Here is a 23,515-nt window from a genome sequence, read left to right as displayed (position 1 = left end):
TCCAACTACACTGAAAAAGACTGCTCCTAACTTTGGACTTCAGTTTAAGTTTTGAAGCAAAGGTTATTTTTCTAAATATGGACAAAAATGACACAAAAGTAATTTCTACCTGCTGTTTGCAGGGCTGTATTGTGGGCTTTTCATTGTAGCCCAATCAAGTTTAAATTAAGTCATGTTAATGTTAAAAATGTTGGAATCACAACACTTTCCAGTTTTAATCATTTCAGTTTAACATGACATTCTGTATCTTGTCTTCCTGCACCTAAAATGCACTTGAATATATGTAAAGATTGTTTGGGGAAAAAGATCTAGAAGCATTTGAATTGCTCAAAGTGTGCTTCAACAAGTTTTACACAAAGTGTTATTAAAGTTAGGTTAACTGAATAAACTTGTGTTCGATTTATTTAATTTACAAACTTAAATAGACTAAGTTGCAATTCTGTTAAAGTGATTTAATCCTATAGTTTCAGTAGAGCGTGTTTTGGGTGAGTAGATTTATCAGATTTACTTAAAATTTGTTGTTCAAATTAAATATATCATACATTTTATATTTCACTAACCCAGTTGTGTGGAACCGGTTGACATAACTGGGTGGAGTAAATACAACATGTTATTTCTCAAAGTAAGTACAGCTTGTTTTGGTTGAGTAGGTTTTATTTAGTCTTCTCAATTTAAATCAACAAGGTTAGTTATATCAACATTATGATATTCAGCTAATACAACAGGATTCTTTTGATTTGCATTTAATTATCCAAATCTTATCAGATGTACTTAAAATTTCTTGTTCAAATTAAATGTATCATACATTTTATATTTCACTAACCCAGTTGTGTGGAACTGGTTGACATAACTGGGTGGAGTAAATACAACATTTTATTTCTTAGAGTGTATAAGGATACACATACACATGAGGTATATGAAACCATTCATAAATGATTTAATAATAAAGGCTGCAGTTTGGGTCACATTACTGCAGAACATCTAAAAAATGCTAGTTTAAGGCTAGCTCCTCTTTTAGTGCTCTGTTTCACTGGTTTTATCATCCATGTAATATTACCAGACTCGATGTTGTGTATTTTGCTTGTCCCAGTTATTAAGGACAAAGCTGGAAAAGTAAGCTGTTTGGATAATTATAAGCCAGTATTTCATCTAAGGTTCTAGAAAGAATCCTATTGGATAGAGTCAGTGTGTATATCTCTTCCCTGGGTAATCAGTTTGGCTTCAAGCGAAACATGGTATATACACACTTGAGGAAATGGTGAACTTGTATGGGGCAAAAATTCATCAGTCTTCATGTGTTTTATTGATGCTTCTGATCCAGTAAACCACAGGAAACTTTTTGTTAAATTAAAACGACAGTGACTTCCTGGGTACATTACTGGAATGCTCATCAGAAGATGCAGGTTAGATGGGAATGCAGTATTCCTGCCCCATTGGTGTTAGCAATGGTGTCAGACAGGGTGGGATTTTGTCTCCAGATTTATTTAATTTATATGTTGCAGATGACCTGGTGGTCTTCAGTCCAAGTAGTGCTGGTTTACAGCAGCTCCTTAATATATGCACTGAATAAGGTGTGCAATGTGGTATAAAGTACAATGCAGGTGAAAGTGCTATTTTGCTATGTAGAGCCAAGCAGGATTAAAAAAGCTACATTTTCCAGTGTTTAAACTGTCAAACAATGTTTTTGAAGTTTATAAAAAGGTGAAATACCCTGGTCGTTTTATTACTGATCAAATGAATGATAATGATGATGATGATGATATATACAGACAATGCTGTAAGCTCTATGCTCAGGCAAACACAACTGCACTGTTTCTGAACCAGTAAAAGTGGCATGTTTAAAGCATATTGCACACCGCTCTATGCTGCCCCCTGTGGTCATCTTAAAGAGGGGGAGTGCCAGTCAGATGTGTGTAACTGCAGGTATTTGTACTTTTAAAGCACTTTTAAGGAAGTTAATGTTCACTTTTTTCCTTTATATGCTGTGCTTTTTCTGTGCAATCGTGGAATTATGTGTGTTAATAAAGCTTGATTTCGATACAGCAGATGAACAGTATCTTAAAGTCATGTCCTTAAGAAATGAGAAGAAAGTCCCAGTCAGACCTGACACAGGACCTGAGAGTCAACTGCTCCTTCAGTTCATTCAGTGTTCATCACAAATATATTGAGCTATGACAAATGACATAAGAACTGGACTGAAAATCAGTGACAATGATGAATCCATATTTTACTTTTTTTTTTTTACACAACAATGGATTTATGAATATAGAAGAGTACTATCAGTTTTTTTTTTTTATCTGAAAAACATCTGATTGGCAAGATAATCATTTTTCAGTATGATAATGACCCCAAACAGACTGCAATGCAGTAAAATTATTCATTTTTGAACTGTTAGCTTTTTACTCACAACTTAAGGGTGCATTGATCTGTTATTTGGATCTGATATCGACCCAGCACTGACCCAAAATCGGATACATTTCTTTAAAAAAACAAACAAAAAAAACCTACCCCTTAATATCTAATCTCTAAAAAAGGTCCATCTTTATTTTAGTTATTTTTTTTACTTCATGATCCACCAGCCTAAGAACTAACAAAGCACAGAGAAAGCTTTGCAAGAATTTCAAGCTTTCTACTCCATCAGCTTTTCCAGGTATACTTGGGGTAGTTTTTTAATATATATTAGTATTCAGAAAAGACTCTCACACAGCTGAAATGAAACTAAAGTAAAGAAGGTGAATAAGTGTGAATACCTTCTTTCTCTCATTTTGATTTCATTTATGTTGGTCCTGTTGTCAGGTGTTATTTTACTATGACATACCAGTTCAGTACATTTATATCCTTGCACTGGGAGAAACACCCCTCAACCATGCTACAAGTGTTGACATTGCATAGTTTGTCCATCAGGGGGCACATCCATCCATCCATCCATCTTCATCCGCTTTGTCCAGGGCCGGGTCGCGGGGGCAGCAGCCTAAGCAAAGAGGCCCAGACCTCCCTCTCCCCAGCCACCTCCTCCAGCTTATCCGGGGGAATACCAAGGCGTTCCCAGGCCAGCCGAGAGATATAATCTCTCCAGCGTGTCCTGGGTCTGCCCCGGGGCCTCCTCCCGGTGGGACATGCCTGGAACACCTCACCCAGGAGGCGCCCAGGGGGCATCCTTGTCAGATGCCCGAACCACCTCAGCTGGCTCCTTTCGATGTGGAGCAGCAGCTGCTCTACTCTGAGCCCCTCCCGGATGGCCGAACTTCTCACCCTATCTCTAAGGGAGAGGCCAGCCACCCTTCGGAGGAAGCTCATTTCTGCCGCTTGTATCCGCGATCTCGTTCTTTCGGTCACTGCCCACAGCTCGTGGCCATAGGTGAGGGTAGGGACTTAGATCGACTGGTAAATTGAGAGCTTCGCTTTTACACTCAGCTCCCTCTTCACCACGACGGACCGGTGCAGCGTCCGCATTACTGCAGCTGCAGCCCCAATCCGTCTGTCGATCTCCGGCTCCCTTCTCCCATCACTCGCGAACAAGACCCCGAGATACTTGAACTCCTCCACTTGGGGCAGGAACTCATCCCCGACCCGGAGTGGGCACTCCACCCTTTTCCGGCTGAGAACCATGGCCTCAGATTTGGAGGTGCTGATCCTCATTCCCGCTGCTTCACACTCGGCTGCGAACTGTTCCAGTGCGAGCTGGAGGCCCTCACCCGATGAAGCCAACAGAACCACATCATCTGCGAAAAGCAGAGATGAGATTCTGAGGCCACCAAAGCGAAAGCCCTCCGCCACTTGGCTGCGCCTAGAAATCCTGTCCATAAAAATTATGAACAGAACCGATCAGGGGGCACATACTCCACAAATACAACAACCAGACCATTAATGACTAATTGATGTTGCAATGATACAAAAAAATAAGTTTGTCCTAGTAAGGACTCATAAATAACTACATATAATGAATGCTATGGAAATCTATTTGTTTTGTGTGCCTAAAGAAAAAATATAGATTGATTTATCACCAAATATTGGCACCTATATAAGCTGGGCTATAATATTTTATTAAATACACTTATTTGTTATACTGTATTTGTTTAACTCAAGAAAACAGTGTTTAAATCAACCTTTGATTTTTCCTTAATACATAAATAAATGATTCTCCGTCTCTTGCCAAGAGTGACGAATACAGCATATTAATCTAATCAAAGGAGCTTGCAAAGAAAAGCGTCTGGACTTCTTTAAGTTACTTGAAGATGTTTCACCTCTCATCCGAGAAGCTTCTTCAGTTCTAAGGTCAAATGGTGGGGAGTCCCAGATATAAACCTAGTGGGAGTTTCCCCCCACAGAGGGACAAAAGGACCCCCTGATGATCCTCTAATCCACTGAGCCAAGGTGTGAAACTGGGTGTGGGTCCCAATCAGCCAGAGTTTCGGGTGTGTTCATTGTGAAACCTGGCCCCACCTTATCATGCGAATTCCTGAGATCAGATGGCCCAGGATGTGAGTGGGCGTTAAGGCGTCTGGGAAGGGATCTCAAAACTGGATTATAGATGGCAGAGAGTTGGTGTCGTAAACCCCCGCCTCTGTTCAAAGATGGTCGCTCACAGTGGACATAGATGGCTTCTTTCACTCCTCTTTCAAACCATCTGTCCTCTCTGTCCAAAATGTGAACATTGGCATCCTCGAAAGAGTGTCCTTTATCCTTAAGATGCAGATGGACTGCTGAGTCTTGTCCTGTGGAGGTGGCTCTTCTGTGTTGTGCCATGCGCTTGTGAAGTGGCTGTTTGGTCTCTCCAATGTAGAGGTCTGGGCATTCCTCGCTGCACTGTACAGCATACACCACATTGTTAAGTCTGTGTTTTGGCGTTTTGTCTTTCGGGTGAACCAGTTTTTGTCTGAGCGTGTTGCTGGGTCTGAAAAGCACCGGGATGTCATGCTTGGAGAAAACTCTCCTGAGTTTTTCTGATACACCGGCTACATAGGGGATGACAATGTTGTTGTAACAATGTGGTGTATGCTGTACAGTGCAGCGAGGAATGCCCAGACCTCTACATTGGAGAGACCAAACAGCCATTTCACAAGCGCATGGCACAACACAGAAGAGCCACCTCCACAGGACAAGACTCAGCTGTCCATCTGCATCTTAAGGATAAAGGACACTCTTTCGAGGATGCCAATGTTCACATTTTGGACAGAGAGGACAGATGGTTTGAAAGAGGAGTGAAAGAAGCCATCTATGTCCACTGTGAGCGACCATCTTTGAACAGAGGCGGGGGTTTACGACACCAACTCTCTGCCATCTATAATCCAGTTTTGAGATCTCTTCCCAGACGCCTTAACGCCCACTCACATCCTGGGCCATCTGATCTCAGGAATTCGCATGATAAGGTGGGGCCAGGTTTCACAATGAACACACCCGAAACTCTGGCTGATTGGGACCCACACCCAGTTTCACACCTTGGCTCAGTGGATTAGAGGATCATCAGGGGGTCCTTTTGTCCCTCTGTGGGGGGAAACTCCCACTAGGTTTATATCTGGGACTCTCCACCATTTGACCTTAGAACTGAAGAAGCTTCTCGGATGAGAGGTGAAACGTCTTCAAGTAACTTAAAGAAGTCCAGACGCTTTTCTTTGCAAGCTCCTTTGACTACGATGACCTGGATGACTGAGAACCTTCACAGACATATTAATCTAACACTACAATAGAATCATCACATCTGTGCTGGAAAAGGGTGCATCTCTAATTTAAGTATATCAAACAAATGCTAAAAAAAAAAAATTGAGGTGAAGGATTGGACCATAATTTGCACAAATGTAGTATCATGCACGCTGCAGCTGTTTTTCAGTTTTACAGAGGTGAATCATAGGGACGAAGAATCTAGCCCTCTAGCAGGCTGGGGTGTGTGCCATTGTTGGTGTGCCTTTTTTTTTACATACAGAACAGTAATTCTGCCCAGCGAAATTGTCAGACGGTCCCTAACTCGGGTAGGCAGAGTAGTTGATGCTGAATCGCCGAGCAGCAGCAGCTCGCACTCAGTCCGTCGCTGCAGTCCAACAGAGCGACCGGTTATCAACATCCTCTCCGCGGAGCTGTAACGCTATGTGGGTCTGAGCTGATGGTCAGCGGTTCAGCCACGGCACGACACCACGGTGTTTCATTTGTGGACATGAGGACACCTGCTACAGCGACTCCTTTCAAAACGTGGACCGGGAATCCCGACAGGCATCGATTTTCGACGAGCATATGAGAAAGGTGGTGATGCAGCAGAGTGGCTTCCACACAAGAGACCGCCTCTGTCAATTCGCAGCCAGCCAGCTAGCTAGTGCTAGCCTTGTAGCCAAATAGCTAGCACCTGGGCAGGCTGAGGGTTTTAAAGCTCTGTCTTTACAACCTCCGGGGTAGCTCAAATGTCAACGGACCGAAACGCGTATGTCGGGCTATTTGTATTTATTGTGTGGGTTTCCCCCTGAGCGTTGACAGGAACTTTATTTTCCTTTTTTCTTTCCATTGCTAGCCAGTATTAGCCGGGTAAGTTAGCGCATTTGCTTGTTAGCTAGCGTTTTGTATTGGCTAATCACCTCACACAGGCTGGCACTGTCACAGAATGAACTTGGTATTCTGCGTGGAGACGCAGCTCCATACCAACATGATGGAAAAGTACAGGAAAAACAGGGCTCTGTTAACACTGTCTAGCGCCAACCCCGCAGGCTTTAGTACGAATAGCAATGTTTGTCTTTAAAGGGGTACTTGCTTCATTTCCATCCATCCTTTACATTCGCACTTGGAGCAGCTGCTGAGCCGAATGAGACATTTGCCCCACGTCTTCTTTCCACATCTGCCGGCACGAGGGAATAAAACCCTTATCTTTTCCAGTATAGCCCACGGGTGTTTAATAGGTGGGTTGATATTCAGATGTAGTACAGCACAGAAAACAGGCATGCAATGTACTTAGAAAGCGCGGCTTACTCCCTTTTTTTGGCTAGAGTTTGGAACACAACTGTGCATTGTGTGTTACTTTTGTGCTTTTTATCATGATACATGTGTGGTAGCAAGAAATACACCACTGCAATAAGATGAAACTGTAGAAAGAAAGCTGTGCTCACTCTGCGGTGGCACTAAAGCCAGTATGCGTAAAGGACACTTGATCGAACAGATACTACACAAACTCTTGATACCTTAAGCCTCTTGGAAAATCTATCATTTTTCTCATGGCCAAAGGATTAAGTCTTTTGTGTGTGTTTGTGGAAAGAGAAAGAGAGTGAGAGACTATTTTCCAGATGACATGTTGTTAAAATCACCATAGCAAGCCAAAAGGATTGTTTATTACTCTAATATATCAGCTCTTGCTTGATATAAGACATGCCATTTACTTGAGCTGTCACTTTGCTTTTGATTGTAATTCAGAGCTGTTTGGCTCAGTAGAAGCCTGTCAGGGAGAGTGCATGGTGAGAGGATACTAGTGGTTACAAAAGACATGCTGCCAAGGTGGAGAAATGACAACTGAAGGAAAGACTATAAAGGACATCAACTCGTCTATCCTGCCAGTGCATAGAGAGCATTGACTATCTAAAAAAAATGGTAAAAAATGAAGGAAGGAAAAGGCAAGGTTTTTCTACAATGGTGTTTAGTCTGTTAAATATGCTCTCATTTGATTTTTTTTGTCTCCTAACTGAATGCCTCTGTGTACTTTTTTTCAGAACTATCATGGCCATGTTCCTGCTGACAAGTCACCCTGTTACTGAGGGATCTCTGCCTCTTTTGGTTTCTGGACCTACCAAAGCAGGGATGAGATAATAAAGTTAACCAGTCGGTGCATGCCGCTACAGCAACCCGTGGCACCTGTGAAACCCACCTTACCCCATCCCTAGTAAAGTCAATTTCAAACGGTCAAAAGATGACAACGCCGGCTCTACTACCGCTGTCGGGCCGCAGGATACCCACTCTGTCGCCGGGTGCCTCCTCCTTCCCGCACCATAGGGCCACGTTGAGGCTCTCTGAGAAGTTCATCCTCCTCCTCATCCTCAGTGCCTTCATCACCTTATGCTTTGGGGCCTTCTTTTTCCTCCCAGATAATTCCAAGCACAAGCGCTTTGACCTGGGCTTGGAGGATGTGCTTATCCCTCATATTGACACACCCAAGGAGGGCAAGCACGCCTCAGGACAGGTGATCATACATGGACAGGGAGGACACGATGAGCACAGACACAGGTAAGGGCCCACAGATGTATTGTTAAGTGTAGAAAAGAAAGAGCTAGCGTGTCTTCATTTAAATAAGTGTATATATATATATATATATATATATATATATATATATATTCTGTGTGTATTTGACAGTGAATAAGGAGATCAGAAACAACTGGTTTTCTTACATATTAGTAAGTACTTAGTTTATCTTTGGTTCTTTACATAGCTTATGTCATTCAAACAGGTGTCTTGACACGTTTTTTCAAACAATCTGACGCCTCTGGATGTGTGTTACTGTTTGCCAAGTGATACACGTCAGCACAAATGCTCCTTTCATTTTGTTCCGTATTCCTTTGCACAGCTGAGTGTGCTCTGTGCTCTCTCGCCCTTTGTTTCTCCACTAGGTCTAATGGTTTTAGTTCTTTAACAGCAGGCATTTTATCACTTTGGCCTGAGTTTTGCTGTTTTGTCCCGCAGGCAGACATTGTTGAACTTGATGATCTAGAACACACAGGCTGTTTGAAAAGCCTTAGTGACTGCTTAAACAGGCTTGGAAATTAGTGTCAGCAGTGAGCTACATACTGGTCACTTTGGGCTTCAGTGTTGACATTTATCATTTGTTCTGTCCAGCTATCGTTCTGAGGCGCTTTCTCCCTCCTAAATCAGGGTCAGTGTTTGGTATCTCTAATAGTGTTGTGCCTTTTGGAATGCAGTGCTCTGCACAAGGTTCATGTGCATCTATCAAATGATATCTCAACTGACTCTGGAACACTGACAGAAACATTTACTTTTTTAAAAATCAGTATTTAAATGATAGAAAAGAAACTAAACCTTGTATTTACCTAATTTGTACTGCTGTGTTCATTTCAGAGCAGTGTGAGTGCCTCTGCTGCATTCATTTCTAGTCACGCCAGGTTCTCTCATAATTTCTCTCTGTTACCAGGCTGCAATCTGTGGGTTTCACTGTGTACGTGTACATATGAGGTGGGAAGGGTGGAGTAGAACACGTAGTGCAACACCAGAAGTGAAGATGGAGTTAGTCAGGTTAATGACAAGTGGTTTTCCAAGTGTTTCCCAACAAGTGTTCATCCAACTAACATGGAAAAACACCATAGAACACTAAATGTATGTAGATCTCATGGCAGGCTTGATCTCATGAGAGTACTAGCATTTCTTCTGCTGAGTTCCAGCTAAATTACCCAACAAGCACAGCTGTGATCCTCCTTTACTGAATAACATGCTAAAATGGACAGAAAACACAAGCTAGTGAAAATGCACAGATTCATTTTTAACATGCTGTTTCAAAATTACACTACACCAAACAACTGTCTAACAGTTGTAGGCAGTTTCCACTGCACATGCTGCAACGGTGCATTTTCACTGTTTCAATCAAAGTGGCTACACCGTGCGTAAGATTAGTGTGTAAGAAGTGGGAATATGCTGCGGAGATCTATTTAGCAATCACAAAATCAGACCGGTCTGAGGAATTGACACCAAAATCCAGTTAACAGCCAGTAGATAGTGACAGTTCCACAGTGCTGTGCTGTTTTCAAAAGCTAAAAACACAACAGAACCCATGAAATAAATCCTCAAGTCTTGTTTTCCTGTTAACTAACATAATCTTAAGTAGAACGTGCTCTTCAGGTGTATCTACTAACAAGCTCTGCTACACACATGTTCCACAAACATTACTGTGCTTTCAGTGTAGCCAAAGAACTAACAGTAGTTATTGTCCTTCTATTGGAGTGGTCTTTCGCTGGCATAACTCATTCACGTATGAATCATTCAAGCACATGCATAGTATTTTGCAGCCACAAAATATTTATGACATGCATGAGTGCCAAAGGGCAGGTGAGAAGAACAATTTCATAGAAAAGGTCATCTGCAAGCTAGTAACGGACGTAATTAGTTTATCTGAAATCTTGGCAGGGTATTACCAAGCAGTTTCTCCCACAGTTTCAACGTTGCATTTTGCCTCCTTATTCCCTGTGATGCCCGTTCATATTTTCATTCTGAAAGCCTTTCTTTCAATGCTGCCTGCTTGAAATAACGTAATTGCTGTTGTCCAACGACTCAGACAAACAGAACAGGCAGTGCTGGGCTCAAATGGTGCTGCGTATTATCAAGTTTTTTTTTGTTTTTTTTAAATGTCGAGGTGGGAAACTTGGAGTTATTCTTGCTTCACCATAAGTGGCAGTCATGTTTTGCTTCAAATACTTCTACTCTACTCGTCACTGAGGTCTTCTCGACTCTACTCCTATATTTCATTTCTGGGCACGTCCAAAACAAAATGGTCCCCAGGATGTTCCTGGGGACTAATTTACAAGTCATTTGAACGAGACAGGAAAAAAAATCAGACTAGTTAACTAGTGTAAAAGGCAGAAGACGCTGGGCGCAATCTAACAGACAAGGATAAACACTGACCTTAGAATAGCTGTGTATGAATTTAGGAGTCATTTGAGACCATTAACGGATTCCTCAACATTCAAATCTTGTTATGAATGTTGGTGAAATGTGCAGCACTTTGTGCCGTGTATACCGCTGGGGCCACACAGTGTCAGATTAGTTTGATAAATGTTTGCTAGCAGCAGTAGCCCCTTTCATGGCAGGCTAGCATCCACGTCTGTGCATAATGTGGTTACAAATTACTTGGACCACTTCAGTGTGGTTATATGCCAGTTTTCTCTCACACAGCCAACATACAAAAGTTCATTTTCTTCATCAATGTACTGCAGAGCTGTGGTGTTTCACGCAGCTGTCATCTTCTTACTTTCAATCTGTTTCATTTCAAGTTCCCTCACAGAGAGCGAGGGGGTCTCAGGCATTTGTCAGGGCTGCAGCACTAGTTGGTCTCAGGTGGCGTTGTAACATCTTTGAACCAACAGGTAACTTAGTAAAACAACAATAATAGATTTAACCGACTAGTATTTCTGGTGCCTACTAGCAAGAGTAGCAGTGTATAAATGTCTTGTTGACCGTGCACATGCCTAGTGTGAACGCAGTTAGTCTTGTGAACTGTGTCACTATAAAGCTGGAACATGGGAGTTTTACATATAATTAAACGTGCGTTACATTTAGGCCTTTCCTAATTTGAACTAGTAGATGGATAGTTCAAATTTCATCACCTTGGAGTATGTTATACATATCAGTATGTTTTAGTAAATCAGAATTTGAAATCTGATGTCTGCTTAAACACTTCCTCACTGGTGTGTCGAACTGGATGAATTTTAAATCAGCTGCGAGCGATTGGTTTTCCAGAGCTACAGAGGAACGTGACGTAGCATCAGACACACACAGCAGTATACTAACTGAGGTTATCGTCATGGGGGATAAACTTAGCTTCTGAGAAAGTCAGATAGAAAAAGAAACTTGACATTCGCAGGAAGAATTATAGCCTTCAAAAAATGGATTGATATGCATTACAAGGGCTCGGCAACATTGCTTTAAACTTCCATGCTGCAGGCTTGAAATAAATCCCATTCAACGTACTCTTCATGTTTTGGGTAAGCTGTTTAAATGAGATTCCAGTAGGTTCAGTGTGCAGTCACAGATGGCAGAAGGCATTTCTTCTTCTTCTTAATGAACTGAATACTTTTTTTTATATTTCTTTATTTTTTTATAGCCTTTTTCAGCTTTGTATTCAGATTCATGGATTTTTAATTGCTTAGTGAGCAACTCCTTGGAATTAATAACATGGCTGTGAGCGGGGGGGAAAAAAGCTACACAGTTATGAGCATCTTCACTGCCGTCTATTTTCAAGGATGTACCAAGGACAGAAAAAATATAAATACGTTGCTTCACATTTGACGGAAATTAAGAGGAGTATATGAAATGTGATTAAAATACAGCCACTGAGATGTCACTGTGTTTTACAGAGGAAGAGTAATCGTAACCTTCCTGTCTGGAAATTAGTTTTATGCAAATTCAAAGTCAGGAATATGTGCTCCGTGTATTTTAACCTTACACAAGCATTCATGTGAGGTGTTTTTATCCTCTCCACCCCTTCTTATAACAGCTTATTGAAATCTGTTCAGTTTGCTTGTTGGTATAGCTGCCTCAGCTGTTCTTAAAGTGGTTATCGTGTGCTCCAGAGGACTCTGGGTTCAAACAGCCTCAGGAAAATGAGGTGTGCTAGCATTTAAAGAGACCCGCAGGAACCCAAACATGCTCATAATAATTTCACCTTTGCTTTATTCGGCCGCAGAAACCCCCACAGAACCAGTTCTTTGTTCACGAGCTCAACCTGTTAATAGTCCTGTAAAGCTTATGAGGGAGAAAAGGTTATTAATCTATGCTGGTATCCAGCCATTGAATTTTTGGAGAAACGAAATGTAACGGGGAAGAGGTATGTGTAGCCTTGCTCACATGGTGCCGGACTGAACATTGAGTGTTGGTTTTTGTAAACACCCAGGAGGAGTTGCGCTGCTTCCAGGGTTTCCCTTGGTTTCTGTGGGCTTATTCAAAAACAAGTTAACTTTTAGTTTACTTGATGTTTTTCGCTTTGGTAGTTACATAGCATGACCAGTAGGTGGGTTTGCAGGTTAAATTGGTTTAACTGGACCCTTATGTGACTGATGAGCAATGACATGCCTGAGTTTATTGTAGAGACATAAGAAGAACTTGTTAAGCTTCTAACATTTTGAAAATAAAAACAGCCCATAATAAAATAACCCACTTAAGAGTTGAAAGTTGCCCTGTTGCTGTAAATACGTGTCACTGAATATAATGCAAGGCATCGTAACCTTCCTGTCTGCAAGGCATTATTTTCTGGTCAAGCGTCTGTATTTTGGCTAGTATGATGCTTCGGTGATTATTTAGCATCTTTCAGCATAATTTTGAGTTTTCTACCTGAAGAGTAGAGGGTGTTTCTCTGCTGAGGTTTTCAGATCAGCACTGAAATAGTTGGCTTTTAAAACTGAAGATATTTTAGATCTTCCACCCGTTATCTTATTAAAACTATGCTGAAGACAAGTAACAAGATGCTTAACAGACATTAAAGAATGGAGTTGTTAGATTGGTGGAACATTCAAGGAAGTTCTTTGCATTTCTGTTCTGACTTATACCATGGCTGCTTATTATATTGGCTTATTATATTGATGCCATAATACCTGAGAATTAAATCTTTCGCCTTATGTAAAGATCCTTTTGGTAAATAGACATTTAAAATCAGAATGGATGTTTACAAGTTTAAGTCTTAGGCTTTGCTGTTTGAATGCTCGGCTATAAAGCCCAGTTGAGCTCAACATACTGTGAGGCCAGTAATGATCCTGCCTTGGGTTTGTTCTGTTCTGGCTCAAACAACATAGGACTAGCCAGGTGCAGCACTGTAATCTGTAAAAGGGGCAAGAGGGCATGTTGGCAGAAGCAGTGACATTTTATCAGCTACAGTAGAAATGTAGAAGTCAGAGAAAAATGATCTTTATTCTAACCCTTTATGATCACATATACAGACATCCTGGTTGGTATTTAGTGTTGACTGGATGGATAGTGGTTTTAGGTATTACAAGACAAATTTAAAATGTGTTTGGACTTTAAAGAGGTGGTTGAATAACAAAGCAGACTGAAAATATTGCAGAAGGGATCAAGAAACTGTGATGACATTTTAGATGAAACCATTTATAATGAAAAATAATGAATTGTCATTTTGTGCCTTATTGTTTTGTTGTTGTTGTTGTTGTTGTTTTTTAGTTATTATTATTATTATTATTATTATTATTATTATTACATATGATCAGTTTAAACCTTATTGGCCATCCCAATCCAACAAATCTATTCATTTATTCTTGGTGTGAGTAATAATATAATTGTGTTGTCCTGGTTTGGACATGAACATTCATACTGGATACTTGCCAGGGTGTCCAGTGGGGTTTGACAGAAATGCCATCTGCCACCAATTTTAACCTCTATTTGGCTGTGGTCTTCTCCTTTTTAGTGACTCTACAGTAAACATTTATGAGGAAAAATGTTTATAATGTGTATCTATATTTTCTTAGAGCAACACATTTTCTTTCAACTGGACAAAAAGGCATCTTTTTATATTATAATGAAGATTTGAATTCTGCCTGGTCCATCCAGGCCTCCTGTAGTTTGGGAATTACCGAAGTCAATACTGCAATAACCTGTCCTCTGAATGATTATTTGCCTTTATTGTCCGGTAAATATCAGATCATCTATCAGTAGCTCCTTCTGTGGTTCAGTGAACCTGCCTCGGCATCCACATGCATTTTGGCACCTTCCTGTCTTTTTCCATAAAGTGTTATATAAAAACTAATAAAAAGGGCTTGTGTCTGGAGGTATTAGGTGCACCATCTGTGTAGACTATTTCAATCTCCCTCTCCCGCAGTGGAAGATGTCATTTCTTTACTAATCTCACATCATGAGTGTCATATCCCCATGTCACCAAACACGGTTGCAAGAAAAAGTTTCTGTACACTTTGGAATTATTGGGTTTTAAGATTTAATTTCTCTTAAATTGTGATGTAATCTTCACCTTCAAGTCTCAAATATAGACAGATGCAGTCAGACTGAATTCATAACACACTAATAGGGCACACTTCAAAACACTGATAAAATTATGCGACCTTGTTATGTGAATTTAGTAACTCACAGAACCTTCTGCAACACTTCTGGACCACTCCTTACAAAACTTACAAAACTTTATTATTAATATTACCGATTGAACAGCATTTTCAAACAATCGAAAAGCATCTCAGTTGGGTTAAATGGTATATCCAAAACATGAACTTTAATTTTTGTCCAATCATACCATTATTGTTGATGTCATTTTGTGCTTTGGATCATTGTACATTGTACCAAAGCTTTCCAGTTTATTAAATTTTGGACTGCTGCTTTGACATTCTGCTTTAAAATGTCTTCATACAGCTATGACCTGTTCATTTCTTTTTCTCAATGATTTTAAAATGTACTGGTCATGACATAACAAATCACCCACAAACCATGATGCTCCCTTCACCATGCTTTAGAGTTGGGTAACTGGGTGGGCTGAGGCCATTTGATCAAATTCGGTCCAGAAAAGGCTGTAGCTTGTTTAATTTAGTTTCTGAAAAGATAGGTTAAATAAATTTTTTTTACCTCAAAATCTGTAAATAATAAGGCTAAATGATGCTAAGAGGTTGGATACCCATATTAACAAAAGGTATTGAGATTACATTTTTTGCTATAATCGGCAGGCCTATTGGCAAGGATATTAAAAAACAAACAAAACAAAAATTATTTACAAAATGCAGAAGAGTCTTTGTACATTTCAGATGTATTGCCTTAAATCTTTAATATAAAGTATTTTTTTTCCATAGAGGACAGAAAACCAGTGGTTACAACGGCTGTAGAAGTTCCTGCAGGTGTTTGGCTCTTCTTCACCTCATTTAAGAGGTCAAATTGTTCTCTTCCTGTGATCTTTGCAGGACTCCGACCCCTGAGGAGAGCAGTGTGCCTGCTGATTTTCCTTTGTTTCCACAGTTTGTCTTATTGTGGCTTTATAAACACCTCATTGGTCAACTGTCATTCATTCCCTGTCAGCTTCATCCTCTTTTGTTTTGTTTTATTTTTCTGTTTTGGACTACAATTTACAATGTTCCTTTTTCAGTGAATAATCCCTTAAGGACATCAGGAAAGAGTTTATTAAAGTCACAGAGCAAAGGGAGCTGATGGTCATTTTCCCATAAACTTCTATACTGGAAGTCTCTTTTGCAGCCAGCAGAAGTAAAATGTAAGGTATTTTCTTATTAGATTCTGGAACTGGAAGCATTGTCTGTTCTTGTGCACTGTCTGAAATGATCAGGCTTTGTGAATAACCAAACTTTGTAGAAACAGGAGTACGTGCCTTCAACCTCAGAATCCCCACTTGTATCACTGAAGCTAACTTTCAGTGAAGTTGTACTTTCTGGAGTCAGGATTGTTTATTGATTAGAGTAAATACTTTTATTATACAACTACAATTATTAGTATATTATAGGTACATAAACCTTTTCATGCAACTGAAGCTAAAAGCAAAGTTCAGAATGATTTGTATTAGATCAGCGGTCTCCAACCCCCGGGCCTCGGACCGGTACCGGTCCGTGAGTCGTTTGGTACCAGGCCGCGAGAGTTGAGGTTTAGGTGTGAAATGTATAGTTTTCAGGGTTTTTATCGGTTTTCAGCGTTATTTTGTTATCGTTTACTCGGTTTTCCTGGGTCTTTTCACGTGTTATGAATAAATCTTCTTTTTTTCGGTACCGGTACTAGTAGGGATGGGTACTGGTTCTGACATAAACGGTAGTAACCAGATCGAAAAGCAGCGCACATTTTGGTGCTTTATTTCGGTGCTTTTTTTTCCTGAGCTGTGATACACTTCTAGCCAATCATTTTACGTTTCTGAGGATAGTAGGCGGGGCCAGGTACGTACGTTCTTTTAGAGCAGAGCTACAGATTAAAAATGCCCAAGGCGAAGCGGTCAAAAGTCTGGCTGTACTTCACAGCAAAAGATGCAAACTCAGCAGCCTGCAACAAGTGCTTTAAGCTGATACTGTGATACTGTCAAAGGAGGTAGCACCTCGAATCCGATGAAACACCTGGCGACGCATAGCGTTTTTTTTTTTTAAAAGCCGAGAAATGCACCGTATTTGATAGCTTGCTGCGAGACCTCACACCGAGCACATCTACTGCGGGTGTGGTGTCTGTTATCGGACCCAGAGTTAGCAACATCCCCAAAAACACGAAGAGGAGAGTCCTGGCCCCTAGCCCTGCCAGTGTAGCAGAAATGATGAGGATGATGATGCAGCAGCAGCCGTTCTTCTCTGCGTGAGTAGCTTAATGTTGTTCGTGTGTAATTTACGTTGAGTAGGCTAACCACGTTATTACATTAATGCATGTAAGGTGACCTAGCAAACATCATCATAGGTATATGCGGCTGTCTTCTTGTTTGATGGCAGATACTCCCTTCACCCTGGCCAAAAAGGCTAAAATGACCAAAGAAAAAGAGGGAAACGGCTAAACATGAGAGGTATCGGATAAAACCTAAACGATACCCATCCCTAGGTACTAGTTTTATTTTGTTGTATTTATCCGCGACACCTTAAAGGCCGGTCCATGAAAATATTGTCGGGCATAAACCGGTCCGTGGCGCAAAAAAGGTTGGGGACCGCTGCTCTTAATTGTTGTGACACTTGTTCGAAATGCAGAGAGGTGCGCTGGATTTGCCACACGGAGCAGCGCGAGAGTAAAGCACGAGGGAGAGGCTAATAATCGGCTCAGTCATTTTAAATGATCGTTGAAAGCCCAGATCGTAATCGTGATTAAAATTCGATTAATTGAGCAGCCCTAGTGTTATGCGTCAGTTTCTGTTTCAATTCTTCAAATGAAATAGTACAACAATACAAGTACAACACAAGTAGTTTAATTGTGAACAGTGTTATGAGACAAGTGAGTTTATGATTCAGACACACCTGTAAGTAGCAGAAAATCTACAGGTACAACCTTTTTGTACTGCATCCCTCCAATGGATTTTAGTCATGTGACCACTAGTACCTTGGTTTTGCTACTTATTACATTGCCAGTTATTGTTAGTGTTGCAGGGCCGTAACTTTGCTTTTGCACTATGATAGGGCCATAAATCAACATAGCAGCGCAGCAGATCATATTTTCTATGAGTCTGTGGTGGCCAGTGCGATCCTCTATGCTGTTGCATGCTGGGGGAGCAGGCTGAGGGTCGCAGATGCCAACAGACTTAATAAACTGATCCGTAAGGCCAGCAATGTTGTGGGGATGGAGCTGGACTCCCTCAAGGTGGTGTCGGAGAGGCGGATGCTGTCCAAGATAAAGACAATGTTGGATAACACCTCCCACCCACTCCATGACATGTTGGTCAGTCACAGGAGCTCGTTCAGTGAGAGACTGAGATTACCGAAAAGCACCACTGAACGACACAGGAAATCATTCCTGCCTGTGGCCATCTCCCTGTACAACGCATCCACTTAACACACTGTTTGCTGCTACAACTACACATGTTTCTTTTCCAAATATTTATTTATAAGTGACTTATGTATGTATGTGTATATATATGTATATATTGTACTATTCTTAGTTAGCGTATTGTCTGTCTTGTCTTAATGTTGGTTTAAAATGGAGCACTGTAACAAAAAATAATTTCCCCCAGGGATCAATAAAGTATTCTGATTCTGATTCTGATTCTGATATTTAAGGTCCAAGCCAACATAGGAGCGCCTTTATTTATCACATTTAGTGTGATATCATTCCTGTGTCTTCATGCTTAATTTCCCTGTCAGCTGCAAAGTAAATCTCTGTAGTTTTATTTATTAATTTTTCTTGTGTTTGTGTGTATGTGTGCGTGTGTTTATGCCTGGTGATAATCAAGGCGTGCTTGTTTGTATTTGCAGGCCCACCTATCACAGAAGCTCGTGAAACCATCCGTACTGTTTAGTGGATTTAACAGGGGTGAAGCTATTTAATAGTGGCTTCTGTTGTTCAGAGCTAAAAGGAAAGCAAAGTACCTTGCCAAGACAAAATGGGTTTTTTACGCGTCAGCAAACAATGTAGAACAGTTATAAAAGTTAGATCTAAAGCAAGTCGATGGGGCTTCAAGTTTTGAAGCTAAAAATGGACCTATAATGGCCTTAAGCCTTTAACAACAGTGTAATTTTCCAATATTTTGATTGCTTTAAGAAGTCTAACAACCGTAGCTGAATGATGGTCAGAAATTCAGCTGCAAACGGCCCTGCTTGTTTTGCAAATAGATGAAAGAATTGATTTTGTTTTGGCCTATCAGTTATGTTAGAAGCTGTTATATATGGTTAGAGCAGCTGCTAATTCTGCCTTTCTGTCTAAAATTATAGTTGTCAAAAAAATGTCTCTCAGATACTATGTAAGCTGATGATAGCCACTTAAACATTAGAAATTACGTGATAGTCACAACCCCAGCCTTAAGGGGTCACAGGCTAGTGTACTCCTAGTGCTATCTCAAGTCCAGATAATTGGAAGGTTTCTGTCAGGAAGTACATCTTTCTAATCTTTATTTTTTTTTTTAAAGTCATTTGTTGGCCTCATTGTGGTCCCCCCCCAGGTGTTGGTATTAAGCTTTAACTCTAGTATTATTTAGTATACTGTAAACCAGTATATTAGGGCGTGAGTACCCTCTTGACTGTTTTCTCAGTCTAAGTGTGGTTGTGGTGTGTACTGCCTTTTTTAAAAGTAATGATCACTGCAGTAGCAGCTGCCTTGCAGCCAGTATATTTGATTTCCAGTAACTCCAACATGCTCTCAAATTCCAGCTTGCTAGATTCAACATTTTCGAATACATTGACAATGTTTAATTTCCCTTATATAAAAAAAACTGTTGGTGCATATAAGATGAAATTAAAAATTAAAGTTACAATTAAATAACTGAATGTCTGAATTGTTTTACAGTATCAAATGTGCCTTCAAGAAAGTCAAGAAAATACTTTAAACTCATACACCCGTCTGCTTACAGGTTCTTGTTACTATTCCCCTTTAATGTTTTCACGCTGTTGCTTTCAGAATAGATTTCAAAACATGCAGAATACTTTATCAAATGTAAGTCCATCCTTGAGATCCATGTTGACGAATGCTGATGCCAAATGATTTGTCTGTTGTCCATAGATTTCATCTGCTAGTTGTATTAAGAAGTGACTAGACTGCAGAAATACAATGGACTTCCATCAAACATGACACTGTTGCTTTGGAAAAGGAAAACAGTCAGACTTGCTTAGTGTAAATTACATTTTCTGTCTTTGTTTCTTTTTTTAATTTTCCATTTTTCATATCATCGTAATGGTATTTTGTTTGTAGACGACAGCTGCAGCCCTTCAGATTGACTGAAGTGTAAAGTCTGGGTGTGTGAAACAGAGATTTCAGGCCTTGTTTCTGTATTGTTTGTTAAACCAGTTTTTCCATATAACTTTTTAGCAATACGTGCCAAAAACACAGCGTGTGGTTTCTTTGTGTAGTATCCCTTAAGTTAACAGGAGGAGCAAGTCGGTGAATACATGCATTTACTCACCGGCATAGGTTGAGTATTAAGAAATATGAAATAAATGGTTAGTCATATTAAAATGATTCCATCACGTATCACTCAATTGCAGTAACAAATGAGATGATTTTGCACTGTATTATTTATTTTATCTGGTGTTCAAAATGTCTGAATCCATAAACTTTGAACCTTTTATGTATTTTGTAATATTTAATAGTAATTTCTGAATGGAAAAAACAAGGCGTTTTTCTTGCTAAATTGAGCTTTTGATTTAAGCCTCATATTGGCAAGAGTAAGTCATACAAGGTGCATTTAAAAAAATGCACCTTTTAATAAATCAAAACAGAGGAATTCAGGAGAAGTAAGAAGTGTGTTTTAAGTTGGGGCTGAATGTCTCTTAGCTAACGGTAGACTGTTATACACCCCACATGGATGTTTATATGATTATTCTGTAATAACAGCATGGCATTAGCCTTTACGTGTGTGTGTGTCTCTGAATCACACACCAGGTAAAATTGATTTATAGTCTGACTGATACAGTCTAGTTGACTCACAAATGACAATTCTCTCTTCACCACCTCTGTTAGTGGCATTTTCAATGGATTGCATTTATATAGCGCTTTTCGAGAACCTCAAAGCGCTGTACAATTCCACTATTCATTCACTCTCACATTCACACACTGGTGGAGGCAGCTACAGTTGTAGCCACAGCTGCCCTGGGGCAGACTGACAGAAGCGAGGCTGCCATATCGCGGCATCGGCCCCTCTGGCCATCACCAGTAGGCGGTAGGTGAAGTGTCTTGCCCAAGGACACAACGACCAAGACTGTCCGAGTCGGGGCTCGAACCAGCAACCTTCCGGTTACAAGACGAACTGCCAACTCTTTGAGCCACGATCGTCCCATTTTCAACATTTCTTTAAGTGATACAGATAGTGTATGGGCTAGATTTTTTTTTTTTTCTTCTGGTTTTTTTTCTCGACCAGTTTCTACATTTCTTGGTGGCTCTCATGTAGCCGATGCTGCACAAAGTCAACATGATAACAACGACATTTGATCACTAACAGGCAGTTCAACTGTTGATGGCTCTGTTCTAGATTTTTCCTGGAATAACTCCCAGACTGAATCTGGGAAATCACTGGAAATTAGCAGCAAGCCATCATCTTTGATAAGTGTGTGCATCCAGTGTAACTGCATGGCTCCCCACGTTAAGAAACGGGCTGCTTTACAAAGGGTGGATTAGGTGTCCTCTTAGAAAATCTCCGTATGGCAAGTACAGATCTGTGTGTGAGTGTACTTCTGGAGCTGGTTAGGTAAAAATGATAAATTTAATTATAAGCTTTTGGTTTTGAGTTTTGAATGTGTTTTTAAAAAAATGGAGAAAATGGGGGGGGGGGTTGATGCCTAAAGACAGACTGGCGATTATTGCTGTTATTAATTGCAGCTCAGCATCACAGTGGGGCAGTGATTACTAGGGGTGGGAATTGATAAGAATCTATTTGGATTAAATTATCAATATCACTTATCAGTTCGATTTGGTATCGATTCTCACTGGCTCCGCTTTGAGAGTCATCGCTGAGTGAGGGAATCAAAGACATTACTTACTGCTAATTGATTGCATGATGTGTGGTCAAATGTTTGTGCATGTTGGAGGTCTTTCCAGATATTTCTTTGATGTGATCAGTGTTAATTGCTCAAAATAATTCAAGAGCTGCATTACTTCTTGGTAGGGGTGGGGGAAAAATCGATACTGTGTAGTATCGTGATATTTTGTTTGCTAATAATGTATCGATACAGGGACAGCAGAAATCGATATTTTGTTACAAAAAAGTTTTTGTGGGCTCTGACTTCAGAGCATGTTGATCAGCTCCTTTTTCTGAGCAAGAATCCTGACATTCCTTCACTGTCAAAATGTGTTTAACTTTTTTTTGGGCAGCAATAAACATGACAGTTAACTTATTTTAATTTGACATGTTTTATTTTAATTAAGTTTAAAACTTTTTTATTTAATGTAAAATTATATTTTGTTTTCATTTACTTTCAAATTCTTCAGTTGCTGAATGGGCTGCATAGTTTTCATAAATTGCTTAGTTCAGAATAGCTATAATTGTACCAGATGGTTGCATTCAGTTAAGTTGGACTAGACTGTAATACAAACCGTTCAGTTTGTCAACAATAAAACTGACTGAAACGAGAGAAAGACTGAGTGTGAGACTTTGATATTAGATAAAATGAATATTGATAAAGTTTACCTTTATGTACAGAATCTGAATATCGCAAAATATTTTAAAAAATTGCAATAATATCGTATCGTGCATTAAGTATTGTGATAATATCGTATTGTGGGATATATGGTGATTCCCACCTCTACTTCTTGGGTCAGTTCCCCATCAATGGATATCAATTCAAGTTTGTTCTTAAATTACATTATTCGTGTGTCTTTTAATGATGTATTATAATGATTTACAAGTCTTCTCACCCCCGCCCCCTTAAAAAAACAAAACAAAACAACATCAATAAAAAGTTATATATATATATATATAGTGGCAGTCAGACGTTGTGTTATTTTCCAGTGCTTGAAAGCCATCCCAAAGGTACAGCTTCTATTAAAAACATGTCTTTGACTTTGATCAGCAAGATCTTTAATGCAGTATTTATCACTGGGCAAGTATCACTGGTTCCAATAGCATCTTAATAATGCAGACACACTTTTCGTTCCCCAACTTCTTAGCTGCGCTGATATGTTTGTGGCCAGTGGACCTACATTTATGTCCTAACAGGGGAACTCTGCTACAGGTGCCGTCTTTCTTTTTGAATTAAAGGAGAGTTTGCAGTGACGAGTCAGATAGCTTCTAGGTTATCTGTTGCTGTGACATGAAAAGTTCTGCCTTCCTCCAGTAAACGTGGTACAAAAGCCTAAAATTTCCAGGCATCTGGGCTAAAGCTGGAGTGGCCATTTTAATGTTGTGGACATTATGTTGTAGTGATATAACTTAAACCTGTGCAGATAAGTTCTAATCTGACATATAGACGTCACATGGTTGGGCCTCATGAGTACAAGAATGGCCCATCAAGTACATTTGTGGACTTATTTTAGCCTTTAAAAAAAGAGAGAGAAGGAGAAGAGCGGTGTCTGTTAATTTGATTGTGAATGTTTCTTGTCACCTTTATTATAAAAGTTCAATCAGTGCTAATAACTAGCCCTGCCCATCTCATGTTAATTTTCCTGCCAGTTAATTTTCCTTTTGGCCAAGTTGCTGTTGTAGCTGTCCATTCAGCCGCTTTCTCAGTGTCTCTTCACACTCTCACATAGTCCCCCATTTTGGACTTAAACTGCTGACGGTAGTCCT

At 40.1% G+C, this 23,515-nt stretch overlaps 1 protein-coding gene across 1 annotated transcript in view; it reads left to right on the top strand.

Annotated features, from left to right (window-relative positions):
• The first annotated feature begins 5,981 nt into the window (after window positions 1-5,981).
• man1a2 (mannosidase, alpha, class 1A, member 2) overlaps window positions 5,982-23,515 on the top strand; it is a 171,316-nt gene continuing 153,782 nt past the window's right edge. Inside the window, exons 1-2 of the mRNA XM_085385201.1 lie at window positions 5,982-6,234; window positions 7,680-8,190. Of these exons, the coding sequence (XP_085241327.1) occupies window positions 7,877-8,190 (314 nt within the window). The 5' untranslated portion in view covers window positions 5,982-6,234; window positions 7,680-7,876. The remainder of the gene's footprint in view (window positions 6,235-7,679; window positions 8,191-23,515) is intronic.

The sequence above is a fragment of the Rhamphochromis longiceps genome, linkage group LG16 (assembly GCF_057381845.1).
Source record: "Rhamphochromis longiceps isolate RC_006_pf linkage group LG16, R_longiceps_female_GT1.1, whole genome shotgun sequence".
In the NCBI taxonomy this organism is placed as follows: Eukaryota; Metazoa; Chordata; class Actinopteri; order Cichliformes; family Cichlidae; genus Rhamphochromis; species Rhamphochromis longiceps.
The sequence above is the reverse complement of the archived record's forward strand: the minus strand, read 5'-3'. Positions and strand labels throughout refer to the sequence as shown.